The sequence below is a fragment of the Bactrocera latifrons genome, unplaced genomic scaffold (assembly GCF_001853355.1).
Source record: "Bactrocera latifrons isolate USDA-ARS-PBARC rearing strain unplaced genomic scaffold, ASM185335v1 scaffold_44, whole genome shotgun sequence".
In the NCBI taxonomy this organism is placed as follows: domain Eukaryota; kingdom Metazoa; phylum Arthropoda; class Insecta; order Diptera; family Tephritidae; genus Bactrocera; species Bactrocera latifrons.
The window spans coordinates 1,022,974-1,048,303 of NW_017537090.1; the positions used below are offsets into that span (position 1 = coordinate 1,022,974).

The window sequence follows — 25,330 nt, forward strand, 5'->3', positions numbered from 1 at the left end:
TTTTATTATTTCATTTATTTAAAGATTTTTTTATTTATTTTTATTATTTCGTTTTCTAATAAATGTTTAATACTCGCACCTTATCTATGAAGCGATCCCGTCACACATAAATGCACATACTAACATATGGGCACGTACTTAAATATGTACATATGTATGTATGAATGTGTGTATGGCTGGGTGTATGGCCACATATTTGCAGGTGATGCTATTCAAATACATTCGCTCGTATAAGCATTTGGTGTCAAGGAAGCATCGCATATGAAACAGAAATGGGCGCACAATTTCAAATTGCCAAAAGTGCCACCAACAACAATAAAAAGTACGACAATCAAATATTTCATACACCTAATCTGCCCACATCCGTTCACACACAGTAGCAAACGCGTTGAAGGCAAAAATCAGGGAAGCGAAAGCAAAGAGCTGCCTGCAGTCCGAACTCAATAACCGTTTTACACACATACATAAATGTATTTACGAGTGTATATGTGTGTGTCAGTGAATGAGGGTGTCTGTTAAGCCCTCAATGCTTTTATGGCTTTGAATTGTGTGCGAAAAACGGCATTCGACAGTCGCGGCGCCCGCAACCAAAGCAAGCCGAAACGAAGCAGAGCAGCGCAGAGGAGCTTAGCTCAGCTGAGTTCGGTTCAGTTTAGTTTAGTACTTCTAACTCGATAATCCACACCCATTGCCGAGGCACATAATCATGTATGTATGCCACCGACACCGACACTTTGTTCTGACCCCTTCACATACAAACACTCGTGCATACGAAAATGTGGCGATATCTGCATGGCTTTTGGTCCATCCGTTTAGCCACCTTCGAAAAAAGCAAAAATAAAAGCAAAAAAAAAGTGTAAACGACACAACTTTCCTGCCTGCGCCGATATCCTGTTCGTATTATTTTTACTTTTTTCTTCTCAACATTTCGTGCCATACACTTTTCTTCGCCATTTGCTCGTTTTTCCATTTGTTTTAATGCTCTCTGCCAGCTCACTCGCTCCCTTCGCAATTGTTGTACGGATGACGACGCATGACTTGGGCAGTTAGAAGTTTTTAAAACGAGCCGGCTGAGCTCTCGCCTCGGTGCAGACAAAGTTCATCCACCAGTTGGCAGCTGTGTTGTCGCTGTCAGTTGAAAGAGCCAGTCGAGTAAGCCAAACTGGTGCTGGTGCTGGTGCTGCCGCGCTGAGGTGGATGGACCGACCAGACCGGGACAAACAAAGCAGGCAAGCAAAACAGACAAAAACAAAACGAAACGCGAAGAGAAGCGAAAAAATCAACAAATAAACAAATAAAAAACGATTGAAATAAGCGAGTGCAGGCGAGCCAACGGCTGGACCACAGTCGCGCTATGTATGTATATACGAGTATATTTCAGAAGTATCTCTATTGGATTTGTAGGCATTTTTCCATATGCTGATCTTTTTTGGACAAACAAGCACATGTGATATCTGAGTACGTGTGTGTATGTGTGTGTGCGTATATGTGCATGCAATTAAGTTTGTTGGCTTTTTTGCCATTTTCCACTTGTTGTTGCATCCAGCGCTAAACATCTTTAACATGCTGGCTGCATGCGCCAAGTGGAAAAGTGCGGATGATGACACCGGTGATGGCGATTAACGCCGCTGCTCAATCGGCTTTTTCCGCCAGCTCAGCTCAGGGCTGAGTCCGGACTCAGCTGTGCAAGTAACATAGTCGCCGCCGTCTCATGTACTACACATACTCGCGCGTACCGCTAGTAACATCGGTAACTCACCAAACGGGCCAGCGCTCATATAAAAATAAACTCGGCACATCGCTTTGGAAGAAGAACCTTCGGTTAGGGAAAAAATATTTGCTGTGTTACCCAGCAAGCGAATGCAGTTGGAAGACGAACAAAAGTTGAAAATTTAACACAGAGAGTTTGAGGCAGAAATGCAGATTACGACAATAGCCTTTTACTTTTTGTAATGCTTTCAACTGAAAATACATTGGTTCAAGAAATATGGCATAGTTACTATTTAAGGCATATCAGAAATATCCGAACAAGTTTGGTAGATCGGACCACTATGTTGTTGTTGTAACGGTTACTTAGTCCCTTTTAGGGTGGTAAGCTGTCATCGAGGATATCTAACGGTAGACCCATACATGCTGTTTCGACGGGTCGGACCATAGCAAGAGGGGTGTCAGATGCGTAGAGTCACTAGGGCATGCAAAGAGGTGGTAAGTGTCATATGGGGACTTATTGCACGTTAAGCATATATTTGATATGTGAATAAACAAAACCTTAACCTATTACAAGATCCAGAACAAAGCTGCACTCTCGATTCTCGTCGCAATCCGAGCTCTTCGTCCGCAATGGGTTGTGGTTTGACTCCAAGTACGCCATTCACTGAGAGGAAGTCGGTGAAGGTGTTAATAGCCACCACTGGATCACTGTGAATGGCGGTCTGTGATGTCTAAAATTTGTTGCGTCCACAGCCTGGTCGACGTATTGTTTCATGTCATCGACGTAGTTGAGAAAGGAGCTCTTGATGCTCCTATGAGGCCATTCCGCTAAAAGCAAGCATTACCAACCACCACATCAGCCGATTCTACGTTACCGGAATTGGAATCGGATTATATCCGACCAAGTACTACACTTTCGGAAATCTAGCCTCGTTTGGATCGATAAGTTTTAGATCGGGCCTCTATAGCATATAGCTTTCAAGTGCTGACCAATCAAAATTCAGAAAAATATCTTTCTATACTCCTTTGTGCTAGAAATAATGCATCCGTAAAGGGTATTGGTCGGATTCGGAGTGAGGGAAATGAATTTTCTTCAAGACCATCTAAAGGAAGATTCAGAAAACGAGCTGTTGGGGCGGAATATGGCCTTAGAGACTGTTAAGGATGAATTTGCACTCAAAACCGCATGGTGGCATCCAGGACACAAGTGGAGTATGTCTATTTTTGGTAAGTAGGTGTTTAATCGAGCTGAATGAATGCAACACTCCAGCTCTGAGAGTATTCGGCGCAGTATCCGTCGGGGGAAGTAGAGGTAGAAATCCACTAAGTGGGAAAGACCACGAGGAAAAGGATATGGCTACAGTTGGTATCTCCAATTGACGCCAAACAGTGAAAAGAAAAAACGACTGGCTGAGCTTGGCTTTAACTGTGTAATCTATTGAAATGTCCGAACGAAGCTGCACGAGTATCACGCGGGTTCCACAAGTCAACTCGGGCTCTTGAGCTACCAACTACTGGAAAGGAGTCGTTTCCATGCGCATATCGTGCATACACCTGGTAATTCGCAGCCTGGTCAACTAAATTGGCTAGCTGGGCGGCGAATGCGCCTAAAGCAATTAGAGCAAACTAAAATGAAACTTGCAAACGACGACGCATAGCTGAACTGTTGCACTTTGTGTTTTTCCTTGTCTATTTCGGTTTTTTTTTTGTTTGTTTTGTAAAAACTCAACATCCTGTGCGCCGCAAATCGCCACACTGCCGCTTTCCGCTGCCTCATCATGCTTTTCGCGCGCCTCGCTGTCAAATTGACTTAACACTTCGCACATCGGAGTCGAGCAAACACAAATTCAATATTTTGCAAACGTATTATTTGTCGTTCTCTTTTTAGTTGTACTTTTTTTGTTGCTGCGAAAGCAAAGTTGACACAGTTGCACTTGCAGATTCCATTCCCCAAAGTCGCGCGCACATGCAACGCTGCTGCACTTTACAGGCACACACACACAGAGACAAGTGCACATATCCTCATATCTCCATGAAAGCAAATATTCGTGGAGTAAATCGATCTCGGCAGTCATGAAAAATGATTTTACTGCCAGGCAACTATTGTCTTATTCATGTTTTTGTTTATTTGCAGCATTGAAAAATAAATATTTGTGCGAAGGAGGGCATGACAAGGAAATTGAAAAAGTGTTAACTCAATTGTCTGAAGGTTTCGCACTGAGTGCTGCTGAGGACGCACTTGCCGGGCCTGCCAACGTCAGTCAGTGGAAGAAGGACTGAGTGAGGGCTATGGACTATATATATATATATATATATGTGTGTGTAGGTACTGCCCAGCAGCTCCGTCCATATGCAGGCTCTGCATTCCCGCACACAGCAAGTGTGTACGAGGCAGTGCCAGAGCCTGAGTCGGACCCGCACACAAGTGTGTGTCTGCAGGTAGCGCTGACGCTGCCAGGCCAAGCTGTGCACATTAGCCATTCGTTCATCCGTTAGAATGCAAAACCAGTTGCAGGTAGCTCGAGAGTGCACAGTTCTTGTTTCTCGTCTTTGTCTTCGTTTTACTTTTCTGTCAGTTCTTTTTCGTTGGTTTGTGACTGCCACTTTGTCTGTCCTTAGTAACGGCGCGCTACCGCCACTGCTCGCCAACAAAATTTTACTACATTTTACCTTACTTTAAATCGACTAACAATTTCTTCTATGTGCAACTCTGCTCAACTCCTCGCACTGCTGCGCTGTCGTGTGCGCTGCTTCGAGCATTCGCCTCTCAGCTCAAGCAACTCCGTTTGTACGGTCCTGTTCCATCGTCTGCATACATGTCTTGACTGTGCTGAGTTGTTGTTGGCCACAGCCGCAGCAGTAGTAATGGCTCTCCAGAGGTGATGCAACAATATGATTTTTAGTGGTAGGGCTACAGAAATTTGGTTCGATACATATTGTGTTTGCTGCTATCTGTCTACCCTCTTAAGCGAGAAACAATAGTCAATATGAGTAAATCACATTTCGAAGTATAGTAGTAAACAGAACATTAGAGAGATTCATGTGCTTTTGACTCGGCTACTACAGAACTTAGACTCGGCAACTAATGATTTCAGAAGTTGTCAAAGTTTATCCTAAAATCGGAAAATACAACTTACGATACTAAGATAAAGCCTGGGAAACTGGAGGGCTCGATCAAATGGAACCAGTTCTTTATGGTACCAATTGTATGTACTAGACAATGACCTGTTGTTGTTGTAGAGACAGAATTCTCCCGCGTGGACAGTGTTGGACCGGATAAAAAAAAAAATCCGGCTGCGTTCCGATTACGCAGACCCAACCATCATGGGAAGGGAGTCAATGACCTGTAAGTGTGGGGTTAGTTCGGTACGGTATTAATGCGACTTTAACCTGTTAGAAAGTAGCTTTCAACCTGAAAGGCTCGACAGAAGCATGCAGTTCTTAAGATTACTTTCCGCTTACTTACAAAAACAAATGCTCTAAATAGACTTCTATATAACAGTTGCATTGGTAGTCGCTCGTTCGATCGGGAGTTCATATATGTGCTCTCTTATCCAAACTTAGGTACTTGGATCATGTTTCTTCAAAACTTCGGAATTTCGACGCAACAGATTATCTTAAAGAACGGACGCATAATCGAAGAATACTCATAAATAAGTTTAACCTGCTATGAAATCCAGACAACAGAGGATCTTCAAGAACAGTGGGATAATCGAAGAATTCTCATAAATAAGTTTAACCTACACAAAGCAAATGAAATTCGTATAAACTGGGACTCTACGTCTTTCTTCGAAATCACGTTACTGTTCGACGTTTTTCGTGGCAGCCCAGACTGAAGGTGTCTGGGTTGAAAACTGCTTTTCGGCCAGTCAGCCTCCGTCAACGTCCGACAGTCTACAAACCAATTCTCCGGTGGCAACGTGTGAACGCTTGCGCGCACAGGATTTATTAATAATTTCCTTAGTTGCCTTTTCCCCCCGTTCGCAGCACTATATAAACAAAAAAGGTACCAGTTTATCGCCTCGAAAAGGCTGTGAGCGCATTCGCGAGCAGTTGTTTGAGTGTTTTCCCTGTTGCTGTTGGTTTCGATTTTTCGTTGGGCATATTTTTTGTTGCCTTCTTTTTATTTCAAAATACCTTTTGCGATCAGCATTGCCTTTGCTGCGGGACATGGTGACTTCTCCTGCTGTGCTCGCTGCATTTATTGAACGGCCGAAGCGAGTTGGTTGCCGCTCTTGCCTCTGCTGCTTTATTGCTTACTTTAACAAGCACGCTTTGTGCGTTCAAATGTCTATATTCGACGACGCCGTCGCAGCGGTTAGGGAACCGCATTTGTCGATTTGGGCAACAAATGTGTTGAATGTGTATGTGCGAGTGTTGTTGTTTCTGTTTCTGTTTCGAAGACAGCCTTTAGGGTTTTACTTGTGGCGCGCTCTGCGACATCGCATACTCAGCCAACCACTGCAGTATTCAAGAAGCTGCAGAACTTAAATTGAATCGTGCTGCAAACGTTCCTTTGGCTTTGGAGTTCCTCCAAACGGCGCTACTGCGCGGCTTTAAGTCGATTTTTTTATTTTTACTAATTTTTCTGTTTTTTATGATTTTTTTGGTCTTTGCCCTTTCGCTACTTCTACCGCCGCTGTAGCGTTTTTAAACGCGTTTTACGGGCCTGAGCAAATGTATGTAAGTGTGCGTCATCCTCCTAGTCGCACAACCAGCCTATCAGGCAGTCAGCTAGCGAACGGTATTTGAGTACCCCGAGCAGTTTTCGTCTGATTGCATCCGGAAATGCCGTTTTACACTTGAATGGCAATGAGTATGTATATTTTTGAATTTGGGCTTTAAAAAGGAATCGCAGCGCGCAGCAACAGCACGCATACATACAAACACATTACTTGGTAGAAAATTTTATAATTTTTTTTATTTAAATATTTAATTATTATTTTTTCCTATCTGCATATTCTGCGCTAAACGCTGCGGAGCTGACACTTGAGTTTCTTGATTTTCACTTCAACTTCAACTTGTACTTCTGGTATTTTTTTTTAGGTTAAGTTAGGTTGGGTTTGAGTTCGGCTTGGGGTTGCTTCGTTGTAATTTTATGGTAGCTGCGCATTAATGTTTTTTAAATGCTTTAAGGATTTATTGTATAACTTAAATGCTATCGTTTGCATCGAGCACTTACAAGTGGACTCATAATTAACCATAAAAAAGTGTGGAAGTTAAGATCAAGTCAACAAAGACACGAAAAATTATGCATGACTTGTATTTTTAAGTGCGCCTGTATGTGCGTGTGTATGTAGTTGTGAATTTAATTCGCTGTAGACAGCTTGAAGCTGAAGTGTTTTTGTGGGGACTTATTTTATTTTACACAAAACATAAAAATAACATGGCAAATGTGGTCTTAGACGATTAGTTACAAGATTAAATTGTAATTACATTTCATTCAAACCCTGTAAAAGATAAGGGAATTAATATTTTTGTTTTTGTTTTTTGTTTTTTTATTTGATTAATGTTTTATTTTGAATATAATTATGGGAAATAATTATTCCAAGTTAACGAAAGATATAAAATTGATGGGTACCACCAGTCACCAGTACCAGTAAAAAGGTTACAGAAAAATCCCACATTGATGCATATTTTCTCTCTCTAAAAAAGTTGAGTTAACAGAATTTCAAATAGCAACATGATATTTTCGACAACCGTTAAACAACTACACATAGGGATTAAAGAGACCTTGCCCATACAGTACTAAAGATCCGAAACGGAGGAATTTTCATACGTCAAAGAGTTGCCAACTCGGCTGCATTTCAAAAAAAAAAGGGAATGGTCTTGTTGTTGTTGTGGAAGAATTCTTCCGCATTGACAGTCTTTGTCCGGATAAAAATCCGGACCCATTCCAGTGGGAATGTTTTCTGCCAGTAAAACAACATTATCAAGCATTAAAGGGCATTATTTTTGAAAACAGTTACTCTTGATTGGAAATCACGACAGACTGGTTACCATAACCGGAACGTTCCCGGATTTTTATCGGACCAAAGATAGTTAACTCGGCACCATTCTCCAAATGATTTCAGTGATGTTTCTAACGCGACTTTCATAGTTCGGTTATCCAAAATCTGAGCGAACATGGATATTTAACAGGACAAGTTCTGGAACATAAACAGGATTCTTCATGACGCCACTCTTATAACAACAACAAGTAATTTCCAATATCAACTTCTAATCAGATACAAACTATTACTATCTGTTTCGAGGATCATATAACCATTTATGATTAATAAAAAACTTAATTTCTCCTCTAAATACACATACAATTTCGGCTTCATTGTTTAACGAACTCGATAAAAGAAACATATTCAGTGGATTTGAAAAGAAATAACAATATTTTTCAAATTTCAATATATTTATATGTATATTTCAAATTTTTCAAAACCACCCTCAAAGCAACATTACTAAACCATTACCCACTGACACATCTTCATTAAAGATCACGTTTCTTGGATGTTGCATTTCATAAAAAAGAGAATAAAAGCCATAGTTGGTGCGTGAGAGCTATTGCAAACCCCTTATTTATAATAGAACAAGGAATATTCCCTGCAATTACACATTCATAACATTTATTTATAATAGTGTCCGAGCCATATTGTCGACTACCTAACACACAGCTTGGTAACCTCATTATCTCAGCATGCTTTTCCTGCCAAAATACTAATTTTCGTTCTATTAACATTTAAATTGTATCAGAATAAAATTACAGTTAGTTGTTTTTGTTTTTGGGGCAACAGAAAATTTGAAATAATTTGAAGGGATAATGTCGAGTTGCCAAATGTTCGATCAGATGAATATCCGGATCAGTTCCGCTTTCATAGAAACGACTGTCGTGGAAACAGTGGTATTACAGAGTTAGACTGCAATGCTCGAATACTACTCCCTACATAAAACGATAATTTGGACTCGTTTGTCACGCCACTTTAAAAATGTTGCTTAATCGTATTTAGAGAAAAAAATATAAACGATAATATTTAAATACAGTAACATTTTTACATACATTTATGTATGTACATATTTTTAAAACTGTTCCTTCATTAGCCCGCAGAACAGCGATAGCGAAACTACCACATCATAATTTGTATTCTCTTTGAACAACAAAGCGCACAAGCAAAGCATAATTACACCAACATTAAATGGGAAAATATTCGCCAGCTTGTAATGACAGCAGCAGCAGCAACAACTTTAGGCGAATCAAATCCGTATTGCAGTTGATTAAAATTCATAAAAATAAAATTTTTACAAACAATTTCCGATGTGAGGAACAGCCGAGTAGTTATTTGGTATTTAGCAAGAATATTTAATGTAAGCAACCCTCGGTTCAGGAAGGTAATGGGAGAAGGGCGGCTGCGGCGTGTACTGTGTGTGTTGTAAACGTCAAAGCAGCAGTTACAAGAGCAACAACAACACAGGCGGCAGCTGAAATGAGGGGTAGCAGCACAGTTCTACTTACAAAGCATTCCTACATTTTACTATATACAAACATGTGTATAGAAATATGTAGACAGACAGACATACCACTATGAGCACTACACTTTGTAATACTTGAGTTGCAGTGAACATTGTCGGGACGATTTTTACCCCATTTGTAAGCGAGTATGCCACGTCTGCAAAAGCCAATGAACCTTTACTTCACAAACCACTGCAATGTATGCCGTGCCGGTAGTGGTGCACACATACTATTTGTGTATATACATTCATGCATACATACATATGTACGTGTTTACGTGTGCACATAGATAAAATGTAATTTTAGAGATTCGTACAAATCAAAATGAGCTGCTCAGCAGTTGACGTTGAACGCTTAGGTCACACTGCACTGTGAATTTTCCCCAAAGGATTGTGTATAAACGGCCATGAATATGTATGTGTGAATTTAGTGAATATGAAGGTAAAAAGCGCATTGCTATATTTGCATTATGATACATCTTGATCAATAAGCTCGTCGGCCTTAATTCTTTTACTTTGGGAAAGCGTTATTATGTACACAACACACCGAACTTTGATTAGCCCTTTACTATTGTTGCCAGTTTTGTTGCTACTATTGTTGTAATTATTTCAACATTAGCACTACTGCGTCTGATAAAATTAGTGGTAGCTTCCATTTCTTCTGCCTTTTTGGTGGTGATAACGCGAGTGTATTGTTGTAATGCCATATTTGGAATAAATACAAAACATACAAATAACGAATGCACCTCAAAACAGAATATTATTTGCAGCAGCTGTCACGGATAGCTTTTTAGCTAGCATTCATTGTTTCATTTTATTTTAAATAAATAAAAGTAGTAAGCAATCGATTTGGTTTCACACTTACCATACTACTCCGAAGGCGCCATAGCCAATGGGACGATCCGGCTGTACATCCTGTGGCACAGCTGGCGGTTGATAATATGGTGCTGCAGCAGCTAAAATGGCACCTTGTGGGGCACCGCCAGCAGCTCCTCCCTGTACGAGTGACATTGATACGCTCATTGAAATACGCGGACGAGAACGCGACGTAGGAGCAACAGCAACAACGGGCACTGCTGCTCTATTACCAAATTGTTGAGAATTGGAGGTATTGCTGAAGCAGTTATTGACGTTGGCGTTTGTACTGCTTTGATGACTATTTATATGACCGCTGTTGTTGTGATTATGACTATGATTGGGATTAGGATTGAGATTGGCTCTTATTCCGTTCACGGTGTGCCTTTTGGGGCCAACAGTGGCCGCCATTCAACAATTTGCCATACAAAAGAATTAAAATTTCACAAAACAACAGTAAAAGTAAACACGCACGAATCGAGAACTGGTTGCTCAAATATTTTAATTTGATTCTTAATTTATTAACTTACAATTATTATTTATTTGAATGAAATTTTTGCTTTCTTTTCGTATTACTTATTTAAACAATTGCAATACTTGCAATTACTTCTTTTTTTAAATTGATATTTTTAAATATTTTTACAACACTTTTAAACTGACATTTACACGAATATACACTTTAAATTACACTGTCTATTTTTATAAGATATTATTTAAGATCATGAGATTATTCCTACAAATTTATTGAACGTAGAGCGATAACGTTTCCAAATTTTATTAAACGCCGATTAAAAGCTGTCAATAAAAAAAACAACAACAATAAATTAATGTTCGGTACTAAACAATGAAAAGATTATAACAATATTTGTGACCATCAACATAGTCATGTGTGCGCAAAGTAAAACTCATATCACAAATTCTAAATGACATTCTTACTATGTAGTACCGACTTTGTAACGCCCTTACAACCACGCTTACAAAATTAATAAAAAACGAAAGGCAAATGGCACAGCACAGAATTTTGTTTTGTTTACTTTCAGTGTTGCCATTTCCCACTGCACTTTTAGCAAGCAGTCTTAAATTACTAAACGTACTTCTATATTTATGTTCAAAGAAAATATATAAATTAAATCTAAATACGAACTAAATAATAGCGCATACACGACCACAAACTGCAACAATAAAAAAAATTAAAAACTTAAAATGCTTACCTTTAAAAAACTAAACTTGCAATTTGCATTAGATTTTAAAATTTTCGTGCATGAATTTATAATTAAAAAGATAAAATTTAAGCCGCCTTAAAGAAATTTTGAACAATGCTTGTATTTTAAATATTTACAGCTATTTTTTCACTTTTTTGCAGTTATTCAAGCTCATTTAGCGTATATCCAATATATAATAGTATGTTTGGAGTTGAGAATATTATGGTGTTTAAGATGTGTGACAAGCGTTCCAAGTTTCAAGGTACGGCAACTAAATAAACACGTCTATTTAAAAAAAGTTAGGGGCAGTTGTTTGACGGCGTGCAGGTAAGCAAAAATTATTCGTGATAGCAACAGCAGTAATAGACACGTTCCACTAGCGCATATTCACTGTTTTGTTCTACCGCTATATATGTTTTTCGGCTTACTGTTTTGTAAGCGTTTGAGGCTTCTTAGGCGAATAAACAATTTTACCGTTTCGTCTGTTCACTTCACTTTTTCACAGGCTTTATCTATATTTATTTCTGCACGATTGACTCGTAAGTTAATTTGTTAGCATATTATTATTAATAATTTATACCACATTAGTATCGACAACTATTTTACAAACACCAATAAAAGGTAAGGGGGCAGAAAACATTGGAGAAACCAGCCACATACAAAATCTTCACTGCTTTTACTTTGTTGCTTTTTGTTATATTCTTTCACTTTACATTTACACCACCTTTTTCATTTGCTTGGGAATTTATTAATTTTTTTGTTGTAATCTGTATGCACTGTATATGCGACTCTTTAGGTTTCCACTTCGTAAAAATTAAAAATTTGCTGCAATACGTTTTCTGCGTATTTGTAAAAACTAATTGATTTTACAAGTGAACTGCTTTTGTTTGCCTTTTGCAGAAAAATAAGTACACAAATTTATGTGGAAATTTGCTACACGCCGCGCTATCAACCGAATCACTTGCCGTTTTTTTTACGATTGCAGCCACCCTTTTTGATTATCCACAAGCGTAGAGAATTGAGCAACGAGCAAACACGTTGCGATACCTTGGAAAACTCAAACACATGTTGTAGATGTGCTCAAACTTGTTTGATGGAAATGTCAAAAATTCCAGTTTTTTTCTAATCAGCGCATACAGAGTTGCACTTGGCGTGACAGCAGGAAGTTATTTAAGAGCTAAATAATGGATTAAGTGCCTTCGAAAGCGTTGCCAGATCATTTGAAAAATGTTTTGTTGAAATTTGTACATTTTCCAAATTTTCGAATTACGTTAAGTCGATTTAAAACGCTTACAACTTCATTAAACACGGCCGTCGATATTATGTAACTAAAACTAAATCGATGCTTTATCCCGACATTTTTCTTATCATTTAGTGTTAATGCAGCTTCATTTCCAAATATGTTACTAGCAAATCGTGTTGTTTTCCATTAAATTTTATTTGAAAGGAAACTATGTATAATATATGTATTTTTAAATTATGAGTTATATTCTAGTCTACGTTTCGTTAAACTATCTACTGCTGCTGCGTGGAATTCCCATTCCAGGTGGCATTTTCATCATCTGAATCCTTGTGATCTGTCAAGCGATGAATATTTGAACTACCATAGCGACGATACGGTTTCGATTCGCCTTTTTCGGTATCGTCCGAGCTGCTGGCATTGTTACCCAAAATCGATCCGGTAGCAACACCACCTCCAAAACGTTCCATATTACGACGTTTTGCACTGAAATATAAAATATGAATGTTACTATATGTAAGCGTTAAATTATAGCTACACTTACGCATCATGTTGTGCTCCAGCTTCCTCATTTGCTCGCTTGTTTGCACCAGACTCACTGTTATTTTTTTGACCTCCGCCGGTAGCAAAATTTTTCAAATAACCAAAAACAGAAAAGACGGGAGAAAGTATAGTCATTACCAGCGTAGTAAATATATTCAGAAGTCCACCGGAGCGAGCTATGATAGCTGCTGGACTACTTGTACTCTCTTTCCCGATGATCAATATAACAGCACTAGGAAAAAGACTAAGTTCGGCCAGGGATTGTTCATCATGTTCAATATTAAGTTCGCGCTTAGGGTATGTTGTAGCTAAAGTGAAATCTTTTATTCCGGTTCCAGGTAGTAAGTCTGTGCGGACATATTCGCGTAATTTTCCAAGTGTGTCTTGACAATTAAATACATGTGCAGCGGTATTACCACTAGCAAAACGAAACTGTATTCTAGTGCTGTCTGGGGTAACTGGGTTCACAATCGAGCCACCACCACTTTTATTTCCCAACTCTGAACTTGTTGCAGCGGCTGACTCATCACGAGGCGACGAAAACTTTTGCGCACGTTCGGCACGATCGGCAGCAATTTGTGCTCGTATTCTTTCTCGCGCAGCCATTTCTTCGAGTTTTTCACGTCGAATATTTTCCTTAAATAATATAAATTTTACATTGTATTTCACAATATAAATAAAATTTTATTCAAACCTTTAGTTCTTTCAATTCTTGTCCGCGTTGCCATTCTTGTAAGCTTTGCATTTCCTTTCCCTCACGTCGACGCCTCAACTCCCGCTCTTTCTCTAGCTGTTTCTCTTCTTCAATGCGCTTCCTCCTCTGTTCTTCCATCTTTTTTCTGGCTTCTTCCAATTGTGCTTTTGCGTCAACTTCATTTCGATTCTCTCCCTGATTAGTTGAGCATTGGGGTTTTTCATCAGCCGAAACAATGTCTTCTTTTTGCTCTTTTGGTTTCTTGTAGCAGACGTCGCCGTCACATATAATTTCGGTCTGATCATCCTGCTTGACAGCAGAAACTGTTTCTGTTGTTGACTTGCTTGTGGAGGGGGATTTATTGTCAGCTGAAGGTGCGTCCGGTGACTCTTTTTGGGTAGTCAACTTAGAAGCAGCGGCATTTTGCTCTGCCGTAATGAAAGTAGACGATGACTGTGTAGAGGGTGTGCTATGACCGGATAATGTAAGTACTTTATTAATTTTCTCTTCCAGTTCACCAATAGAAGCAATTATGCCAGTGCCTATTTCGAGCGGAGTACCAGTCTTGCCAATGAAGAAAATTGATGGCACCGGAACTACTTGGTCTAAAAAGTTGCAAAGGAATAATTAAAAGACATATCCACATATATAAGAGTATGTAATCGTAGGTGTCAAAGTTTGCACTTACATATTGTTGCAAACTGCATGTACGCCTGGCTATCACTTTCGATTTTAATGGCGACAAAATCATCAGATTCCAATTTTTCTCGAATTTTCTGAGCATTAATAAAGTTTGAAAGTTTTTGTGTTGATTCATCTTTACCTTTATAAACAAGGGATCAGAATTATTAAAATATAGAATTTACATACATATGTATTTTAATCACTACAGAAATGACGTGTTCCATCACAGCTGATGTTTTCTTTTTCCATGGATCTAAATATTTTAACTCACCTTCGACATAAACAACAAAAATTGCATTTTTGGCCTTTGATTCTGCCACTGCCTCTGCAATGTTACCTTTGTACCAGTTCATGTTTTATCCTTTACAGTTTTTATGGTTTTTTTAATGAATTAAAGCACTGATAATTTCTTTAACAACTTCTCGAAAAATGTAAAACAAAGTAAAACACCGAAGAAGAAGATTAGCCTTTGAAAAATAGTGTTGCCGTATCATTATTAAATAAGTAATGTGTTGGAACAATCAACATCTTTGTTAAATGTTTTATAGAAAAATAATATAATTTAGAAAGAAAAAATCTAGGTATTGTTTTCCATTTCCTTAAAATTTATCCACGGTAGGATTTCGTAATGTCAAATATCATCGGCAACAATGAATTTGAGAGCAATGGCGAAACAGCTGATACAACCACCTTTTAGCAACAAAACCATTATTTAAATTTAAAAAACATATATTAATTGATCAATGTATTTCTAGAACTATGGGCGAAAAGTCGCTCCTTTAAATACGTCAACATACGCGTTTTCTGGTTATAACTGCCTTAAACAATTCTTTGATATTCCGAGCAAATCGTAGATTGTTTATAGAGTGTTACAAAGTAAAATAAAAACACACTACAATATAATAAATCATTATTTTACAAGTTGTATGCCTATATTTAATATTATATTTCCATATTAAATCATCATATAAAAATGAATTACATTGTCAATATATTAGGTGAATTGAAACAATAATAAATGTCAATATACGTTTGCGAATGTATTTGGTATGTTTGAAAGTTTTAATGGTTAGCAATTTCCGGATCATCCAGCTCTGAAATTAGAGTATATTATCAGATTTTACCTTCTACATTTATAACTCATATTTACTAACCTGATTCAGAAAGAATTCTGGCACTGGTTACGGAGCCAGACCGAGACGATATATCACTGCGAACTAAATTAATCCTTGGCAAACGAATGCAGCAACGTCGCATTTTTGTATCTTTATTGGTGGAACTATCTGCGGATATTTTGCTAAAGTTCGTATTGTCAGAACAGCGTTGAATACGCACCGCACAGCGGCGTATTCGCTGATCCAAAATTTGTTCCTAAATAGGGAGAATTAAAAACACTTAAAAATTGTTTGAGTAATATTTTCAGCTATATAAACAGAGCGAATTTGTCCAGTCATACGAATGGATCACAGAAAAACTTGGTAATGTAAAATATGTGGAAACTTTATGCCAGACGCTCACAAATGTAAATGTATATTTAATTTTCACTCTCTGTGCGTAAAAAAAATGAAATTTCATTTCACAATCTACCTGAACTTCTTGCGGAGTAATACCAACAAATGACATACGATTGAGTTTCACGGAACACTTCTTGGTTTTAATTGCTGATTCCATTTTTTCTGCTACTGATTTATTTAGGAGAACTTGCAGCTTTAATTTATAATACTTAAATGAAGTATAATTTCCGAATTTGTCAAAATGGACGCTGTTATCTTGTTTTTCGACTTTTGCCTAGTGCACATTTATTTAAACTTTTGTTTTGAACATACTTAAAATGTAGTGTTGCCAGATGTAACATATTTTACTTTGATTAAAAATTATAGCGTGCTTACATTGGCAAAAATTTAAGTTCTGCATATCGTTACCAAAAATGCAAAATAACGTAACATCACATTCAGGAGAAGCGGAGTTTGCAGGAAACTGTAAAATAGAAAAATCTCATATTGGAGTAATATCTTAAATAATAAAAAGAAAACTCAATTTCGAATTGTTGATGAATTGTATTATTAACCAAAAAATGAAGAAGGTGTGATGTTTTCTGTAATATTATTTTTGTTTAGTGCAGTACTCTTTGTAGTCCTACTCTGTACACTTCAAAAATTTCAAATATATCTAATTAAATAAATATTTCCGAATATCTTAGGAATAGCATTTGATGCTCAGTTGTTTGATAACTGAGCGTTCTAGAATATTTTTTCCGTAACTCCGTAGAATTCATTTTTTTTTTAGGTGTATTATGTATAATGTTGATATTATTACTCTTTGTTGTTGTTCTGACGGACAATATTCATTAAAATTATTTAAGTAGCCAAGTTTACAGGTCTAGACCGAAATAAATACATGTTCTTTTCGTAGTCCGGGTGTTGCGTAAGCCCGCCTGAAACGTTGTCTGCCGCAACGAGACCAATCATTGTGTGATTTTTGTAGAATGGCAGCATTATTATGGTTATAAATCGAACAATTCCTAGTAAATCAGCTGATAAGTGGATTTGATAGAAATATTGCGAAAACGAGAGGTTATTATCAAAATTGGGACGGAGGGACAGATATTTCCTATTCGATTGTGTGTCTGTTAAATTATGGCTGGACTAGTGCACTTAGCGCGATTTTGTAGCAAGCAGCAACAAATAACATTAACAAATAGACGATTCTACAGCATAGTGAGGCCCACTTCTGGTCTACTCAAAGCGCATGGACAACGACGATTACCTGCTCATTTGGTAAGTGCAAATTTCAAGGCCATATCGGGCGATATCATTTCTATATATTTCATAACATATCTTATTAGACAATTTATCATTATGGTTCAGCATATGCTTAAAACTTTCAAAAGGTGCTGCTGGAGTGGTCAGGCAAACAGTGTTCAAATTTGTATTGTTTTGGCCTTCCGTGTAGCTAAACGTTACTAGTCGAAGATGAAAATGGTCTAATTAATTACCATTTCTCTTTTATCTACTTCTCATTGCAGAACTAACAAGCTTCGTGAACATCAACATACAAAGTATTTTATGTATGTATAAAAAAATTTTAAGCCAATAAAAAACAACATTTGAACATTGTTTGCTGACACACAAATAAAAAAGTAGTAATAACTATTTACAAGTATTGTAAACGAAATCATGGGTCGCACTGGCCGCGCAAGGCAACGCAATAAACGCATTCGTGTAACACAAAACGCACCAGAAGACTCCTTAAATCCCTTATTATATGAGTTGAGCAGGCTTGGGTGGCGCAATCCCAGGCGGTTAACGGCACGTGAATTTCCACTTACGGGTCGCGGAGTTTGCTCCAAAAAACAAAAATTTTCTACGAGCGATACACTTATAAATCTACCTCTGAAATGTTTGGTAACAATATCGACACTTGAAGAAGCAGCACATTTTAAATCACAATTTGATGTAACCAAATTCCACAAAGATCGCAAAATATCTTTTCAATCATTATTAGCGCTATATATACTACATGAGAAACACTTGGAAGAAGCTTCACATATTAGTGCTTACATTAGCACCATACCCAAACAATTTAGCGCACCATATTTTTGCCCGATTGCTGAGCTGCAACGTTTGCCTGTGGAAATTTTGGAGAAAACAGTTGAACAACATCGTCTTATTCGTGAAAGCTACGCCAACTTAAAGAGTCTTTTTCATAGCAATGAATGTAGTTATTGCGGTCAGCTGTACTTTGATGAAATCTATACGCTGGACGCATTCAAGTGGGCTTATTTTGCTGTCAACACACGTAGTGTTTATGTATTTAGTCGCCAATTCAAACCAGACAAATGCTTCTTTCAACCGCTACTCAGTGACGAGCCAAATATGGCATTAGCGCCATTTCTTGACCTCTTCAATCATTCAGCTGAAGTTACAACAAGCGCCGATCTCGTACCAACAGGGCCAAAACAGCAACTGGAATACGTTTTGACGCTAGAGAGCAACACTTCTGCAGTTCCACCACGTTCACAACTGTTTATAAGTTATGGCGCCTTATCGAATTTTAAACTACTCACCGAATACGGGTTTTTTATAACCCAAAATCGACATGATTATTTTAGTTTTTCGCTGACGGATATTGAGGATTTTCTGAAGCACGACAAAACGTACGGAAATTTAATTTTGCATCGCAACAAATTCGCCTTTATACGCCACCACAATTTGCAAGACGAAATGTTTGTGCACTTGGATGATGGCGCATCGCACAATTTATGTGTTGTGCTGCATTTGCTGGTGCATGAGCAGAGCGTATACCCGAACGTGCTTAATCAAGTGGCTTTTGGCGCAGCTGAGCGTTTGGCAAATGTCGAGAATGAAGTGCGATCACTAGTGTCGTATAAAATAAACACTTACAGAACATTTTTGCTTGATTTCGAAAAACTCACCACACTGAGCGAAAGCGGAAAAGTTGCGAAAAGCTATATGGAAGAGTGCATGCGGTACCTTGAAGAATATTTAGATAGCATATGAAGTAGACTAGAAATTAAGATCGAGAGATATACACCCTGTATATTGTTTGTAAATAAACTTTTTTTATTATTGCAACTTATTGTGTTTTTTTTCGTTTTACTCAAGCAATGTGCATTACAAATTTCTATATTTCAGTTCTATTCCAGCCAATCTGTAGCTGACAATGATGATGTGGCAAAAACACAAAAGAAGAAAATCACACCGTTTACACCGACACCCGGAAATAAATTACTGGGCGGTGTGCTGGTGAAGAAAGTGCCCAAAGGTAACTAAAAAGCGTTAAGACAGTGTTAGAACGCATCAACGAAATAACGGCATAGAGACGAGGTAACATTGTAAATACATCCCAGGTATCGCTTGGTTGTCTCTTAACGAACTCGATTATCACTGAGTATGAGAAATGAACGGGCATGACGTTGAAATCCTCAGCACATTATTTCATGTTTTTAGTTTTTTTTATGAAAAATTTTTGAACATTCGTTTTGAAAAGTTATCATGCCGTTGTTATATTGTTTTGACTGCGCACCAGCTAAAATTAAATAAGAGAAGTAAGAAAGAGCTAAGTTCGGGCACAACCGAACATTTTATACTCTTGCCACCTGCCAGTGTCAAAGCCGGCTTAATACATTCAGGAGCGTAAGGTTTGTAGGTTATGGCGTCCAGGACACGATTTTATTCATTTTACCCATAAAGATGTCCCATTATTAGAAAACACGCTCTCAATTTAATTAAAATAACGCACACATTAACAGTATAAAGTCAGCTGGAAGTTCGAAAATCTTTCTAATAGGTATAAGAAGTTATTGATCCGACCATTTTTCATTTTTCACCATATGTCTGCTAAACAGGCAAGCATTAGCAAGTTCTGTAAAAGCGGCACCTCTACACCAAAAGCACAAGGCTCTGCCCAGAGGAAAGACTGACACAGAATTGACAGTCAAAAGATGCGACGGGACTTATACGGAAACAATTCCGAAAGACCAATTTCTACCCGTAGTCGTGGCCAGATGTTGCAAGGGTATACAAATTTTGACATTGGCGCCAATTAAATGTCAACTAATCGCTTTTTTCTGCTTCATTTACTTTTTTCCCTACTGTTACCATACATTTATTAATGACAGTTCAGTTTATGCACTTTTAATTTTATAGAAGCTCGGATTTTTATGCAAATTTAATACGCAAAAATATGCATGTGAAAAATAAGAATTTGGTAAAGGAAAAGTTCTAGGCAAACGATAATTATTAGGTAACCGTACTGGCATTTGCAGTTCAAATGGTTGGACATACCAGATTTTCAGAAAATATTTGTTTTTAAAATGCTATTAAATATTTGTTTTTTCTAAAAATCCTTTTTTCATTTTTATTTTTACAAAATTTCTAAGACATAACGGGATGAATTAATTTATTTTCTTCTAAAATAAGTTTCAGATTTGATGTAATATTAAATAAAACTACGCACTTGCATATGGATCCGAGTTCTACTAATCATATTAATCCTGCCCTTTTAATTATAACCTTACTTTTCTTTCTAACTTTTTTAAGTATTTATGCAACATTTTATTATGTTTATTGTATATACACACTGATTTAACTAATTTTTGTTCAGCTAACCGTGCTAACATTTTTCCCTTTAGTTGTCATTAATCATCAATCAAACGCTTACTGTTGTTGTGTGACCTTGTTGGGGTCTTACTTTTGAATCTAGTAATTACCCACAGGTCCGACAACAACAGCACAGCGGTTACCACTACGAAATTGTCATATTCATTTAGGCGGCACTGATGCAGGCAGTGCGCTGGGGAAACTCGACGCGCCGGAAGTGACGTCACGAGATATGTTGCGCGCCATGATGCACTACATCTGGCCCAAAGAGGATGCGCTCGTGCGGAAACGGTACGTAATTAATAAAATTCAAATTTGCTCTAATTAAACTCACTTTTTGGTGCTTAATTTTCCCCTGTAGTGTGGTTATATCTCTAGGTCTACTGGTCGGCTCCAAAATGCTGACCGTTTGTGTGCCGTTCCTGTTTAAGGGTGCCGTCGATACGCTGAACACAATGAACACGTTGAACATGGACACAGCGCCGGACACGGTGTTGTCTGTAGCCACAGCCATGCTGCTTGGATGTAATACAACACTTTTTAGATTTAAAAAACAACTAAATAAATACTGCTTGCTTTTAGATGGCGTTGCGCGCGCTAGCGCTGCCGCTTTCAACGAACTGCGTAATGCTGTCTTCGCGCGGGTGGCACACCATTCCATTCGGAAGATTGCCTCGAACGTGTTTCTACATTTGCATAATTTGGATTTGGCATTCCATTTGAATAAACAAACCGGCGCCTTATCTAAGGTAAGCACGGCTGTGCTGTTGTCTAATCTATTCTAGAGTGTGTGTAAGAGTATTTGTGAATATTTCAGACCATCGACCGCGGTTCACGTGGCATAAATTTTGTGCTCAGCGCCATGGTTTTCAATATTGTGCCCACCATATTCGAACTGGCGCTGGTGTCTTCCATCTTGGGAACGAAGGTAAAGTAGAGTTGCTTCGTAGATACTTTGGTTCACAGTTATATTTTGGAAATCTCTGTTGCAGTGCGGCTTAGCCTTCGCCGGCGTTTCGATGGGTTGTGTTGGCGTGTATGCGGCTTTCACGTTAGCCGTTACGCAATGGCGCACCAAGTTCCGCATCTATATGAATCAAGCCGAAAATGAGGCGAGCAATAAAGCTGTCGATTCACTGATCAACTACGAAACTGTCAAGTATTTCAATAATGAAAAGTTCGAAGCCGGCCGCTACAATGAAGTGCTGAAGAAATATGAGGGGGCCAGTTTGAAGACGAGCACCAGTTTGGCCATGCTGAATTTCGGTCAAAATGCCATTTTCAGTTCGGCGCTGAGTATAATCATGTTGCTGGCCGCTAACGAGATATCCAAAGGCAATATGACCGTTGGTGATTTGGTGATGGTTAACGGTTTACTATTCCAACTTTCCATCCCCTTGGGTTTTCTTGGCAGCGTATATCGCGAGGTGCGTCAAGCTCTACTTGACATGCAATCAATGTTTACGCTTATGAATGTCGATGCACGTATTGCTTCGGCGCCGCATGCACCACCTCTGGCTGTTGGTTATGACAATGCATCTATCGAATTCAGAAATGTCAACTTTGAGTATGAACCGGGTAAACCGATCTTCAAGGATTTGTCCTTCACCATACCAGCTGGCAAGACAATTGCTTTCGTTGGTGGTTCGGGTTCGGGAAAATCGTCGATGGTGCGTTTGCTGTTTCGCTTCTTCGAACCCAATGCGGGCAAAATTTTCATTAATGGACAGGATACCAGTGAAGTGGATTTAGACAGTTTGCGCCACGCAATCGCTGTTGTGCCGCAGGTAATATCTACATACATATATATTCGTTCTTATGGTTCCCCAAAATGTAGTCCAGTATAATATATTATTTCACCTAACGGTAGTTTATAACACTTGGAGCTAATCCACATAGTTATTGGGTTGTCCATATCAGCGTGAATAGGGGATAAAAGCGAATTGATATTTTGAGAAGAATTAAACAGGGTTTCCACAAGGTGGTGTCCTCTTCTTGTTGTTGTTTAACTTCTACAACTCGAAACTCTAGAGGGAATTTCTATCACAAGGATCGAGAGTGACCCTTGTGCAGCTTCTTTCTGGATACTGCAGTAGGTTAAACTCCTACTTATCCAGAAACGACCCTGACATATCAAATATATGTCTAGCGTGCGACGAGTCCCCAAATGACACTAATCACCTCTGTGCATCTCCTGCTAACCCTACACATCTGACAGCCCTCTCCCTATTGTCCGACCCCGTTGAAGCAGCACTTTTCCTGAGCTAACCGTTGAATGACCTCGTTGACAACTTATCAAATCCATACCATCCTAAAGGGGATTAGATACCCGTTACTACAACAGCAAAAATAATCGGAATCCGTCCATTTTTTAATATTTCAGGATTCGGTACTTTTCCACGACACCATACAACACAACATTCACTACGGCAACTTGAATAAATCACAAGAAGATGTGGAGAATGCCGCACGTATGGCGGATCTGCATGACTCTATCATGCGCTGGCCGAAGCGATACGAAACAGAAGTCGGCGAACGCGGCCTCAAGCTGTCGGGCGGTGAGAAACAACGCGTAGCCATTGCACGCGCCATACTCAAGAACTCGCCAATTCTCATATTTGACGAGGCAACGAGTAGTCTGGACTCGATTACGGAGCAAGTAAACGTGTAGTTATTTAAATCTCTCAAACAATTTTTAATTGCACTCTCCTTCCAGAACATACTGCAAGCGCTTTCACGCGCCACTGCCAATCGCACCAGCATATGCATAGCACATCGACTCTCCACCGTCATGGATGCCGACGAGATTTTCGTGCTGGAGAATGGGCGTGTCGGTGAACGGGGCACACACGCCGAACTGCTGATGAAGAACGGTCTGTATGCGCGTCTCTGGGAGACGCAAACACAACAATACTGACCGGAGTCGTTTGTGCGCGCCAGCAATGTCTAAATGTTGTATTATTCACCCAAACAAACACAGACACACACACCCACACACACCCAGAGACAACTACAAACACACCGCCGACTGTCATTGGACAGTTTTAGTGTCATGTAATTTAATTATTGTTGATTTACATAGAAGCTATTGAATGATTCATTCTCAGTATGTACTGGTTATATACATACATATATGTGTATGTATGTTTTAAGCAAACAAGCGTAGTAAAAGTCAAAACCCTAACCTCCAAACATACACACTCATTCGTAGTTACTTTCATTGCCATTGTTTAAGCATTCGACGTTGTTCTTAGTTAAAGTTTTGTAGACCAACACTACGGGGATTTGTTGACAGCAATTTAACTGCCGGATTTGTTTTGATCATAGCTATAAAACACACATAATTTATATATACGAATATAATATTGCACGTCGTGCTGCAGTCGTTTTAAGGTGAAAAGTGGAGGCAGTTGCTAACAGACAGACAGACAGACACTAGTGAGCATAGTTGTGATACATAACGGTTTATATAAATACATATTTGTTGAAAATGGTAACCATCACACAGACACACACACACACATACACACACACAGCTGTATTGTGAATAGTGAAATATGCAAATAAATAATGTACAGTTAAGAAAGCAACAACAATGTTCTAAATGTATTTTTATTCTGTAATAAAGTTTATTTAAAATCTGTATACAATTTAATAACGTTATTATCCATTTATCACACGATTTCGAACATTTCACTTTAAAATGCTAGGAGTTTTCGTTAAATACTAAATACTAAGTTTACAATAGTTGCGAGAAAGACATCTGCGGCTGGGAACGTTTAGTTTCGCTCACGCACCTCCATAGGTATTGGCACGTCATACAACAAATACAACACGCAATTGGCCATGTGCTTGAGAAATTCTTTGTAATTCTTTATGCGATTCCTAAATTCATCCCAAAGCGGCAACAGCGGCTTATTGGGCTTTTGATGGATATTTTCGGTGATGGGCGTTCCGTTATCGATCATTGTTTTGTTCTGCAAAGAAAAAAATTCAAATAAAATTTTTTTTTCAAATAATTTTTTTTTTCCTTCTTTTCCGATTTTGTAACACAAGTATTCTAAAACTGTTAAGAAAGTAGTGTAAGTATAAATGTTCATAGGCTTGTACTAGAGGCTCCAATCGGAATCGATGGCAAGTCCGACTATTCTCGCTTCCTCGATGCACGGAACCTAACACTCTCCCCCACTAAATCCACAGCGACCATATTCACTAACAGGACGAAGTGACCGAACAAACGAAGTACATACTTGAACTTAATATTGCACTCGATGGCGTCCGACTGGCCGACTGTCAATAATCTTAAGATTTTAGGTGTTACATTCGACAGTTTGTGCTTCTTACACGACCACGTTATTGCCAAACTACAGAGCTGCAACAAAGCCTGAAATCGCTAGCCGGCAGCACATGAGGAAAAGGCAAAGAAACTTGTTGGCACCATATACGGCAATCGACCGGTCGGTCCTTCACTACACCACACCAATAGGAACGTCTGGAATTTGGTTGAAGTCGGTCGAGCAGGTCCCAGGATATGGGATTTCACTTAAAATAGGGCGGTGCCATACTCATTGTCCAATTTTGACACCGGTTCATATAATAATTTGCTGTTTGTCTGGTGTTTTTATACTCTCGCAACAAAGTTGCTAAGGAGAGTATTATAGTTTTGTTCACATAACGGTTGTTTGCAAGTCCTAAAACTAAAAGAGTCAGATATAGGGTTATATATACCAAAGTGATCAGGGTGACGAGTAGAGTTGAAATCCGGATGTCTGTCTGTCCGTCC

General features: G+C 38.6%; 5 protein-coding genes across 9 annotated transcripts in view; 1 reads left to right on the forward strand and 4 right to left on the reverse strand.

The window, feature by feature from the left end:
• Nucleotides 1-11,305, reverse strand: part of LOC108972935 (serine/threonine-protein kinase NLK2) — a 255,837-nt gene extending 244,532 nt beyond the window's left edge. For 2 of the 3 annotated variants that reach the window (XM_018939868.1, XM_018939867.1), the window contains exons 1-2: nt 11,274-11,303; nt 10,073-10,857 (exon numbers count right to left, since the gene is read on the reverse strand). In XM_018939868.1, coding sequence (XP_018795413.1) covers nt 10,073-10,473 — 401 coding nt within the window. In that variant the 5' untranslated portion in view covers nt 10,474-10,857; nt 11,274-11,303. Of the gene's footprint in view, nt 1-10,072; nt 10,858-11,273 lie in introns of all 3 variants that reach the window. The other variant, XM_018939866.1, reaches the window with a different exon arrangement.
• Nucleotides 11,306-12,681: 1,376 nt separating this feature from the next.
• Nucleotides 12,682-14,890, reverse strand: LOC108972908 (UBX domain-containing protein 4). The gene is made up of 5 exons (XM_018939800.1): nt 14,697-14,890; nt 14,430-14,564; nt 13,742-14,346; nt 13,049-13,683; nt 12,682-12,990 (listed from the first exon to the last, which is right to left on the reverse strand). Exons 1-5 carry the CDS (start codon nt 14,776-14,778, stop codon nt 12,780-12,782), a joined length of 1,668 nt encoding a protein of 555 aa, XP_018795345.1. The 5' UTR covers nt 14,779-14,890; the 3' UTR covers nt 12,682-12,779.
• A 445-nt stretch (nt 14,891-15,335) lies between these two features.
• On the reverse strand, nt 15,336-16,236 carry LOC108972909. The gene is made up of 3 exons (XM_018939801.1): nt 16,013-16,236; nt 15,580-15,796; nt 15,336-15,519 (listed from the first exon to the last, which is right to left on the reverse strand). Exons 1-3 carry the CDS (start codon nt 16,094-16,096, stop codon nt 15,488-15,490), a joined length of 333 nt encoding a protein of 110 aa, XP_018795346.1. The 5' UTR covers nt 16,097-16,236; the 3' UTR covers nt 15,336-15,487.
• Nucleotides 16,237-16,935: 699 nt separating this feature from the next.
• On the forward strand, nt 16,936-24,074 carry LOC108972950 (ATP-binding cassette sub-family B member 7, mitochondrial). 3 transcript variants are annotated; one of them, XM_018939910.1, is made up of 9 exons: nt 16,936-17,202; nt 19,081-19,210; nt 20,664-20,838; nt 20,909-21,072; nt 21,130-21,296; nt 21,365-21,475; nt 21,540-22,334; nt 22,931-23,206; nt 23,264-24,074. In XM_018939910.1, exons 1-9 carry the CDS (start codon nt 17,062-17,064, stop codon nt 23,462-23,464), a joined length of 2,160 nt encoding a protein of 719 aa, XP_018795455.1. In that variant the 5' UTR covers nt 16,936-17,061; the 3' UTR covers nt 23,465-24,074. The 3 variants fall into 3 exon arrangements, with proteins under 3 accessions (XP_018795455.1, XP_018795456.1, XP_018795457.1); XM_018939911.1 differs by having other exon boundaries at nt 20,718-20,838; XM_018939912.1 differs by lacking the exons at nt 19,081-19,210; nt 20,664-20,838; nt 20,909-21,072; ... (3 more) ...; nt 22,931-23,206; nt 23,264-24,074 and adding an exon at nt 17,451-19,020 and having other exon boundaries at nt 17,110-17,202.
• Nucleotides 24,075-24,231: 157 nt separating this feature from the next.
• The window catches only part of LOC108972946 (vitamin K-dependent gamma-carboxylase), a 20,237-nt gene continuing 19,138 nt past the window's right edge, over nt 24,232-25,330 (reverse strand). The window contains exon 6 of the mRNA XM_018939899.1: nt 24,232-24,524. Within this exon, the coding sequence (XP_018795444.1) occupies nt 24,327-24,524 (198 nt within the window). The 3' untranslated portion in view covers nt 24,232-24,326. The remainder of the gene's footprint in view (nt 24,525-25,330) is intronic.